The sequence below is a fragment of the Manduca sexta genome, chromosome 1, assembly GCF_014839805.1.
Source record: "Manduca sexta isolate Smith_Timp_Sample1 chromosome 1, JHU_Msex_v1.0, whole genome shotgun sequence".
Classification (NCBI taxonomy): Eukaryota; Metazoa; Arthropoda; class Insecta; order Lepidoptera; family Sphingidae; genus Manduca; species Manduca sexta.
The window spans coordinates 4,974,869-4,985,848 of NC_051115.1; the positions used below are offsets into that span (position 1 = coordinate 4,974,869).

Here is a 10,980-nt window from a genome sequence, read left to right on the forward strand (position 1 = left end):
AGACTGCAGCCTTCATGGTGACAAGGTGTACTATAAAAAACCGCAATAAAATCTGTAAAATACTTTTATTTGAATGCTGTGGTCTACATTTTCTTGCGGAAAAACTACGTGGGCGACACCGCGCGTAAAAACGAGTATATTTGACGATCAAAGTTCACTCAGATATTGTGAAAGAGGTCAACACGGCAATACATATTCAGTCTTACTATAAAAATTTAGCAAAGCTATGCTTAGTTAAAACATTTACTCGATCAGCTGTAAGTCAAAACCCGCCATCTTGCCGCTTAATAAGGTTTAAACTAGGAACCGGTGATGTTTTTGACAGTTGTTTAAACAATTCTTAACCACATCTTAACGCTAAAACAAGTTTATAAGTAAGACTGAACGTATATAGCGTTTTCGTTTTAGATTAAGTTTAAACTAAAGACGTGTGGGTTGGAACGTTTCCCTTCATGAGTCATGATATATGTGAACATATAAATTTTACTAGTTTGTCTAACTTTACGAACAAAACGACAGTTGCAATTAACACTACGCTAACTTGGAAATGTCAACTTTAAAGGAGAGACGTTTAAAGTGAAAAATAAGATAAATTATATAATACTAGAGCTTTGTTAATGAGTGTTTTGTGTACAAGAATTATTCATATTACAGCATAAAAAAAAATTGTAAGCTTATAAAACATAAAGAAATAATAATTTTGTTTTCTAACTGAAATTAGCCAATAATCGATTCAGCGTCATCGACGTATATTCTATAGATATGAACGTCCATATAAACTATTTGTTCAAAATCTGAACTAAAATGGCAAAACTTCACTGTTATAACCTATTTATTCACTTGAACAACAAATAATTTTACTAATTTGACTAATATTTTTTATTCAAATCCAGGTTTACACTCAGACTCGAGTTTTTATATCATGAGCGCCACTCCGTACACAACCACAAACTGTCAATATTGACCATACTAAAGTCAGTTTGAATGGATATCAGTTCAAATCAGTTGAACACAGTTAATGTTCGGAACGCCAAATGTAGTACGTAGTACATACATATTGATGTTTAGCGTAGTGTTAATTGTGCTTATCGAAATATTGTTTGTGTGAAATACATCTATGTGCTTATGTGACGAAAAACCACGACACGACTGTGTTTTTGTGATTGTTTGAAGCCAAACACATTGATCTCTCAAACACAAACATCAAAATTAACCATCGAGTTGCGAGTCGCGTTTTTAAGACATTCTAAGGGTCTGCATTATATATTATATTTCATTATAATGAAACGGCCGCAATGCACATTTAATTGACTGAAGCTTTTACATATATAAACGAAATTTGTCGCGTTAGGCACCTGAAAAAAAAATGTTAAAAAAATAAATATTTAAAAAAATGATTTTTTGTACACAAAATTGATTGACTGTTATATTTCTGGAGTTTAAATGACTTAAAAATAATAACTATGTGTGTTTACAATTGAAACGACGATGGACTTGATTTATCTTTTTTCATGTTTTTCAGAAAGTAAAAGAAAAAATACAAAAAACAGCGACGTCAGATTTTTTTTTCTTTAATGTGAAGTTTACCTCACGTCGCTATTTTTTTAATCTTTTTTTTTTGTATTTTTTCACTGTAAATATATTGTACAAAATAGTGACGTTCGATTTTTACTATCATTTACCTATAACGTAAAGTTTACCTCACGTCGCTATTGTTTTTATCCTTTTTCGTATTTTTTTAATTTAAATTTATTGATGTCACTAAAAATCACGTCGCAATATTTTTCTTTTATCGTATTTTTTTTCAACTGTAAATATATTGTATATCACTAAGTACATACGTTTTGGTTAAACAATGAATAAAATTTCACCTATATACACTCACCTCACTTCATACTCATGTTGTTGTATATATCGAAGTCGTCGAGGCCGTCCGGCTCGAAGGCTCGTATCTGCTCGAACAAATCGCTGTCCATGATCGTGTCGTTCTGCGCAGGCGTCGACGCGCTGAAGTAGCTGCTTCGCGCAAGTGTATCGACGGGGTTTTGTTTTTTGATATCGTTTTTTTATTGTTATGTTTGATTGTGTTATGTTTAGGAAAATGTGAAATATTTTTGTTTTATTTAATTGATTGCAATATAAAAATATATTATCGAATTTGTATTGAATATCATCCATATTTAATATGTTTTTTTTTATAATATCGGCGAACAAAATATGCGATTTTTTTTTTATATTAATATGTATAGTGTTTTTTATTTATAGTTTGAATGTCGAAGGACACCGCAGCCGTTGTGGGGATCGGGAAAAGAAGAAAATGCAACACATTAGTCGAAGACGGTCGTTGATAGAGAAATAAAAAAACCTAAAAACATGTTCAGAACCGTCGCCAAAAAGGCAGCACAGACAAAAAATAAACAAAAAAACAAACTGTCTTAACAACGGTACCATAAATAAATATAAATACATATACAAATTGGATTTTTTATAAAAAAAAAACGACCGTCTGTGTTGCATTTTCGCGTTGGATCATTTGTTGGGGGGGAAAATATTTTTCAATATGCAATAAATAAAAAAAAACATGAATGTGGTCGATTTTCAGTTTTATAACGTAAAACTTGAAAAAAAACGGCATCTGAAATTGAATCTCCATTTTTACGTAATTTCTATAAAAAAAATCACTGACTAAAATAAAAAAGCTACCTTCTGAAACATCGTAACAGCTTAATGTAAATTTATCTCGGAAAAAAATATATAAACACGCGTTTTACACAAAAAACCATCTGTGTTTTTTCTACAATTTTAGAATAATAAAAAATCGACAACAATCCCAAAAAAAACAATTTTCACCCCCAACATAAATAAAATTCAAATTTTAGACACATAATATATTACAAGTGATTCCAAAAACATGCATACAACGTATAAAGTACATCACGTACGCAACGCATACGCATTCACGACGGCAGTGCACTCAAAATATGTCAAAACATTGATTCACTTGGAAAAACACGTATCCGCCACGCTGAGACGGAAGAGTCAAAATAAAGAGGAATTTCATCAACGAATTTACATAAAAAGATTTTTTTCGGATTTTATCATACTTTTTATTTTGTCCAAGTAACATCTGACTGAGACTGCGGATATCCGAGATCCCCCCCCCCCCCTCTCCCTTGACCACAAAGGCTGAAAAGTCTTCGAAACGGAAGAAAATGAAAATATAAAAACCGCGATAAAATCCGAAAAATAGTCTAATTTTAATATCTAACTTTCGCGTAAACATATATCATTATGAATTCATACAATTTTCAACATTTCCACTGTCGTCGTTGATCTCGCATGAAATCTGAGATCCGTGATAAGTATATTTTTTAAAAACATCTTAAATATATTTTTTTCCATCCCCCTCCACGTACTTAAGTAATCGTTGATCTGAGGGATGAAAAGTATATGCGAAACTTCTTCATAATAGTCACATCCATATATCTAAGAGGAATACATTTTTTTTTTCAATATTTTCTGATCCATTCGTATTTCGTAAATTCGTAAGACATAGAAATCAACTGGGGCCGTTTTGCCAACACTGTAATGCTTCTCCATAAATAACATATATAATGGAATAATTAAAAACTTTTAAGCACTCATGGACTAATAAAAAAAAAATTCAGCGTAAAGTTCAACACACATTTTGTTTATAATTTTGATAAATTTTATCGTTTTTTTATACAATAATTTATTTTCGATACTAAGACATTTCTTGACTAGAAATGTGAAACGAAAACAAACTAATTATGTTTTTTTGCCTTATAAGCAAGTCATTTGTATAGGCGATGTTTTTTAAAAAATCTAATGACAATAAATAACCTAAAGTTTTGTTAGTCAGGGTAGTAAGTCATTTTGAATTCAGAAATTAAAATTTGGTTCTTAAATGACCACATGATAGCGCAGTATCTGATAAAAACTCCCATCTTACTATGCAAGTTGTAAAACTTGAAACATACGATTTTAAAATATAATACAGTGTTGGCAAAACATATTTTTCTTAAAAACTATTAACAATTAATTGACGTATATCAATATACAATACATATATAAAAACAGTGCGTAACATTACGTCATACAAGATTACATCTATACATTTATTTTGACCGCAAATTTTTCGTCTTGTTTATTCAAAAGACTACAAATATTAAAAAGGTTATAATTTTCACGAAAAAAATTACAACGTCAAATAGATAGCTGCAATTAACACTACGCTAACTTGACAATTGCAACTTTACTGGAGAGACATTTAAAGTGAAAAAAAAAAATAATAATTATAATACATCTTTCTTAATGACCGTTTTGTCATTAAGAATTCTTCATTTTGCAGCAAAAAAAAAAAGATTTTGTAAGCTTTTTTTAAAGTTATAAAATATAAAGAAATAATAATTTTGTATACTAACGGAAATTAGCCAAAAATCGATTTAGCAGTGTTAATTGCTGGCATCAAAATTCAATTTTTAAATTGACATGTACTATCTTTAATAAATCCATAGAATCCTATGCTTATTTGAGATTGGGGTTGACCCCCGACGGTCCATGAGACTGTCTGTACTTACAATTACGTTAATACTTACAAGTTAATTATAAACTAATATGTCATGATCTCTAACTTAAAGATAAAATAAATGAGCACCGAATATAAAATAAATATATCTCATCATATAATTTTGACATTAATCAAAAATAAATATGAGAAAAACATTAATTTCAAACATTTTTACCGCATTTTCATATTTTTTTTTATCGAAAATGTTTTTTAACAGATATACAAAAACATTAAAGTCGAAATAAGAAACTTTTTTGTCGAAAAGTATAGAGGCTTTATATTTTTTTTATATAAAAAAAAATCCAATTGTCTTATATACTAATTTTAAAATACTGAGATTTTTACATTACGTCTAAGTATGTATAAGTGCAGAAAACTGCTTATAACTTAACGTCAAACGCCATTTTGAAAGATGGCGTCGCAGTGCGACAGTGTACAATCGGACAAGTTGGTGCTAGTACACTTCCAAACACATTTTGCTTGACCGGTCTAATGTCCCGAGATATTTAGACACGCCCCTGTCTCATATTTCACCAATTACGACAGTTTTGGAGATGTGCGAAAGGAACAGCAGATAACTATTATTGTTTACTTTAGTTGTATTTTACTGGTTGACGACGCGCACGCAACTATTGAGTACCAGTAGTATTTTGCTCACAATTATTTTTTCGTTTACGGACACCGATATCTTGCCACTACGTAAACTTATGTTCGTTTACTGGACTCTTAATTACTTAGTCGCCGACCCGTCATGTGACTACTGCACCATGGATTATATATTCCGGGAATTAAATATTACAGTAAGTAAATCAGTCATACTATACTATATAATATTTTAATATTAATTTTAACTAGTGGACGTTAATATGCGAGGGAAAAATATCGTCAGCACAGAGAACTAATACTTAAAATTTTGCAGTTTTAAGAAAATCGCGGTTTATGGCTTTTTTAATTATTGGTCATCATAATTAATTATATTTAAAGCCAACATAGACCACCTTTTAAGCTCTTTTAAATATAATTATAATATTATTGAGTTTTGATGAATACTTATTCCTTTAATTGTGTAAAACAGACTTCAATATGCTACTTATTATATTTTATATTAATCCTTAAGTTATCCTATCTATCGTAGGGTCAAATATGATTAGTCATTGGTGTGTTTTTTTTGCCAAAAAATTAACATAGTGCTATTAATCATACTTGTAGTAATCTATGTAGTATGTTATTTAAGTTGCTTTACGTATAATCAAATGTCAAAATATTGAAAAGAATTATAATTGGAAAACTAAAAAGTACTCAATGCAAAAATAAACTACTTCGACGGGTATACTCACTATAGTTATAGGTGTTACCTATCTTTTCTTGATCTCAGTTAAAAATTCTGAGTTTTCGATATTGAAACAGCAGTAGCATTAAGCGTAACTTTTACCGTCGACTTTTAATAGTAAACTCTAATTTAATGTTGGGAATATATTAAGACAGGCCGGTAAGCCTTTTAGTCCAGTCAATAAGCTCAAAAAGGTGTCAATTTATGTATTATAAAGATCCAAAAATATGAGTGATAGCTCATTCGATTTGGATAACATGACGTCTAGAAAAATAATCTTTAGTGTTCATTGGCACTTAAAAAAAAAAAATATTAATATGTAAGAAATAAGGAGGAAATTTCCAATTTAAAGAAGTCACGACGCCCGAAATTCTATCTCCTTTATTAATATTTTTTATTTAATGCCAAAAATATAGACGAGTATAAATAATTTATTGATAGGCGATAATTTGTTTTTATTACAGTAATATTGTATAGCCAATATTTTTATTGCTGCACATGTGCAGTATAAAAGTGTAAAGATTTCACATAAAAGGGTCTTTGTTAGAGGACGACATTTTTTATGTTTTTGTTAACCCTGGTTCCACGTCGACGCCTTTATCGGAAAGCGGCGTCCATTGTTTATTGAATTTAGACGAGTTTAAAGATTTTAAGAAGTGGTATTATGATTTCTTACTAGAGTAATTAACTATGTCGGCGCGTTTGTAAGATCCGCTTATAGACGTTTAAGTTCCACCCAGTTTAACCCAGAGGTTTCTGTTATTATTGTTTCTTTTACAACTACATAATATGTAGCACTGAATTAAAGTAGAATTACAATCCGATTTAATGCAAATTTGGGATTTTTATCTCAATAAAATGTGTGCAATTATGGAAAACAGAGCTAATTTTTTTTTTTACTTAATTTGGATTATTTCGTACTTGACCCACGTATTTTGTGTCGGCCGCACTGGCGTTCTGCTCCCATATAAATTTTATTATTTTGGCACTGTAGTCATTACGTTAAAATATTATTAGAATAATAGATTTTAGTAATTAATATATAATTTAATTGTATTACAGAGAACCACTGTCCCTCGATGGATACACTAGGATACGGATGAGAGCTCCATCGCTAACCGATCCATAGCGCACACTCTACTCAACCTGCCTGCTGAGCGTATCAAACTTGTAATGAATACAATTAAATCATATCACTGAAGTAACAAAAAAATGTGTTTTATTTACATGGACTTTCTACGAAATTTCATTTTACATGTGTATCTCATTATTTGTTGGTATAGCAAATATATTATCTACTATATTCGATTTTAACTTTTGATAATTATATATCGTAGCGATATGTGCGTGAGCCTCATCGACTGGTTCACAAAACGAGCCTATTAAAATAAATCATTTTATTTGAAAGATTTGATTGTGAGATTTTAAAAAAAATATTTACTTTAAATATTACACTTAAAATGAACTCTTTAAATATAAACGTTATTACATTTGGAAGGCATCCCGAAAATAAGTTAAGTAATCAAAAATCTTGTTTAGTTATCTCTGAAAATAATTACTGCGAATAACATTTTTTCAAATTTTCTTATTTTTAAATTTTTTCCCTTTATATCCGCAAATGATAATAATAACACTTACTTATGTAAAAAAACAGGTAGTTATATCTTTTGACGAATCGTGAAATTATTTGTATGAATTACTCAGCCATGACTTTTCTTTCTTATTTTTCTTATCAATGAAGGGTCTAAACTTATTATTGTAATGACTCCAAGTTACTAATTTTTGGCACATTATTATTCAATAAGTTTGAGGTTGGTTGGAATTTATTCGAAACAAAAACCAGCGCCCATACAAAAACGGACATGTCCTTTAAAAAGTAAATAAAATGTTCAAAAAGCATAAAAAAATTGAGAAAAAATATAATAATTTCTAATAATGAAACGAATAACAATAATTTATGATTTTGTGAATGATTGAACAAATGAAATAAACTGAACTGTTTAAGTAATTTTATAATTCAAAATTCAATCATAATATGCAGCTATTAAATCGGTAAAAAATCAATAACTGTAAGTTGATTATAGACTTTGGGTTTTAACTGAGCGAAAACTAAATAATTGCCAAAGAAAGTAACTAAAATTTACAAACTGGACATGTGCAGCAATAAAATGTTAGCCTTGCAAATATTACTGTAATAAGAATTCAAATCAACGCCTACACTTATAATCTTTAAATGCCTCTAAATTCAATAGCATAACAATAGACTCAGTTTAACGATAAATGCGTCCACGTAAGACCGGCGTCAATACAAACATTCATAAAAATGCGCTCTTTAACAAACCATTTTTATGTGATATATTTATTCTTTTCAAACAACATCTGCAGCAATAAAAATGTTGGCCTTTCAATATTACTCTAATAAAAGCATATTACCGCCTACACATAAAATCTTTAAACTCGCCTCAAATTCAATAAATAATAATCGCTGCATACCGATAAGTAGTCCAATTAACTACTTCAAAAAGGTGTTAAATAGTTCAAATTAGGATGAAAAAAAGGTATTTCGTTATTAACTCAAAAACTATTCATATTTAAGATAAAAAAAGATCATTAAGAGGAAATAAAAAACAATATCTCCAAGAAGCTAATAATTTTAGGTCAATTATTTTAACTTTAATGTTAATACATATTTGTAAATACAGAGATTGGAATAAAATGTTACCGTCTAAGTTTTTGAAATTAAATAAAATAACAATTCAAATAATGAAATCTATTATACTATGATTTATTATTATAATATGAATTATTGAACGAATTGAATAAACTGAACAGTTTAAATTTTACGATTCAAAATTCAATCATAATATTATGCAGCCATTGAATAAATTAATTATAGACTATGGGTTTAAAGAGACCGAAAACTAAAAAACGGCTTAAAAAGTAGCTAATCATAATTTACTTACAAAATATAGTTGTGACAAATATGGCGGAAATTGCTTTAAAATGATTATTTTTGAATACAACATAAAGTTTGGTTTGTTAAAAGTTAAAAAGAAGGTAATCAGGCACATAATATGATATAAAATAATTAACGTAATGTCGTTTCTCATTTATTAAAAATAATGCCAAAAATTCAACAACAATAAAAACACTGTAAATCGCGATTGTCTCCAAACTATAAATTTTTGTTATTACGTTCCTTACGTCGACGATATGCATCTTACAAGTATAGGAATTATCGTCATAGCATAGACGTGCGCGCATCAATTTTAATTTCGTTTTCTATTATACACTCAGCAGCGGTTCGGTGGTGTTACGTAACGTCATTGCAAGTAGCCAGCAGGCCAACGACTAATATCGATCTATGCAATTGATCCCAAGCCCCGCCTCCCAAACGTAGTAAAACAAATTTGCCAAGTTATTTTGACCCTTAGGGTGGTCGACCGCCAACTTTGCTGATTGTACATAGAAAAATATATCCAAATAAAATAATTAATCTAGCTAACATGTAAAAATTTTAAATATTAAAAAATGCGATACAGTGGACCCAATTACAATAAAATATAAATACAAAAGTATTTAAAGACATATCTGGCAATGATTTTAAATATTCTGTACGAAAAAATTCATTAATCTGTCCTTGCTAATTTCCGAAAATTTATTATTACACAAGTATGCTCAAGTTTTCTTAGAGGGGTAAAACAGAGATGGAAACTACAAAGATATTTGTAAATAAAATATATCTAGGAAAACTTAGGCATGGGATTTACCTAGTCTTGCCATAAATATTGTAATAAAGAAAAAAGAAAATTGTTAACTGCAAATAACATTTATTACTTTTACAGTGTGTCAGTTTAATACATAAATATAAAACAATTAAAAATATAAAAAGCTTATTCGAAGTGGTCTCCATTGGCTGCAATACAGTCCTTTAAACGATGAGGCCAGTTATCAATAGAAGCACGCACTCTTCCATGGGAAAATTCTTCACTGCCAATCGTATAGATTGTTTTAGGGACTCCAAATTATCATGGCGTTTAGAGCAAGCTGTACTCTAAACTGACCACAAATCATAATCCAGCGGATTAAGATACTAGACGACGGCCAGTCTTCAGCTCTGATGAAGTCCGAAACGTTCGATTCCAACCAAGACTGCGTGGACCGAGCTTTATGACCCGGCGCCGAGTCTTGCTGGAAGGACCATACTTGGTTATTGAACATGGTGATGTTAAGGGGCTTAACTACCTTCTCAAGAATGGTATCTTGATACACTTGTGCCGATGTTTGATACCTTTTCACAAAAATATGGCTCAGTCACTCCTTCATAGCTAACACCCCACCAAACCATCACTGAAGTCGGATAATGTCCACGTTGCACTCTGTCGACTAATTGGGAAGCTTCCTTAGAGCTTTGAGCATAAATACGGTCATTTTGTTTGTTAAAATGTTGCTCAATTGTAAAATTTTCTCATCCGTAAACAAAATTTTTCAGGACCTCCCTTGTACCGCTTCAGTAGTTGTTTCGATTTTACCACCCTATTCTTCTTTAAATTATCAGTTAAGAAATGGCCAGTGCGTCTCTTATAGCTCAAAGTCCTAAGTCATATTTTAAAATACGCGACATGGTTCTAGGTGCTATCTTCATTTCCCGAGATAAAATCTTTTGCTTTCGGACAGGATTTCTTCGAATTCTTTCCCTTACTGCTTTGACCACCTTTTCGTAATGAACACTACGTGATGGCCAGATCTTTTCTGTCACAAACAGAGGAGGTCTCATTGTACCTATTAATAGCCCTACACAAACATTTTACTAATACCAAGTGTATGGAGAGTTTTAAAATTGCATTTGGCTCCATACCTACTTTTGTGTAATGCTATCACAGCGATTCGGTTCTCTTTATCACCCCACACCATTTTAATATCGCAAAATATTTTACAATGTATTGGCGCCAAAATGAGAAACACAATGAACAATCGTATAAAAATGACAGATTCGAAATTCAAATGTAATATTTTTTATAATTAAGTGTAACAGTATTTATGGCCAGACTAAGTATTT

The 10,980-nt window shown here is 30.3% G+C and overlaps 1 protein-coding gene across 3 annotated transcripts in view; it reads right to left on the reverse strand.

The window, feature by feature from the left end:
- Positions 1-291: 291 nt before the first annotated feature.
- Positions 292-10,980, reverse strand: part of LOC115451759 (signal transducer and activator of transcription 5B) — a 67,867-nt gene continuing 57,178 nt past the window's right edge. For all 3 annotated transcript variants that reach the window (XM_037436417.1, XM_037436412.1, XM_037436415.1), the window contains exons 21-22: positions 1,886-2,016; positions 292-1,355 (exon numbers count right to left, since the gene is read on the reverse strand). In XM_037436417.1, coding sequence (XP_037292314.1) covers positions 1,887-2,016 — 130 coding nt within the window. In that variant the 3' untranslated portion in view covers positions 292-1,355; position 1,886. The remainder of the gene's footprint in view (positions 1,356-1,885; positions 2,017-10,980) is intronic.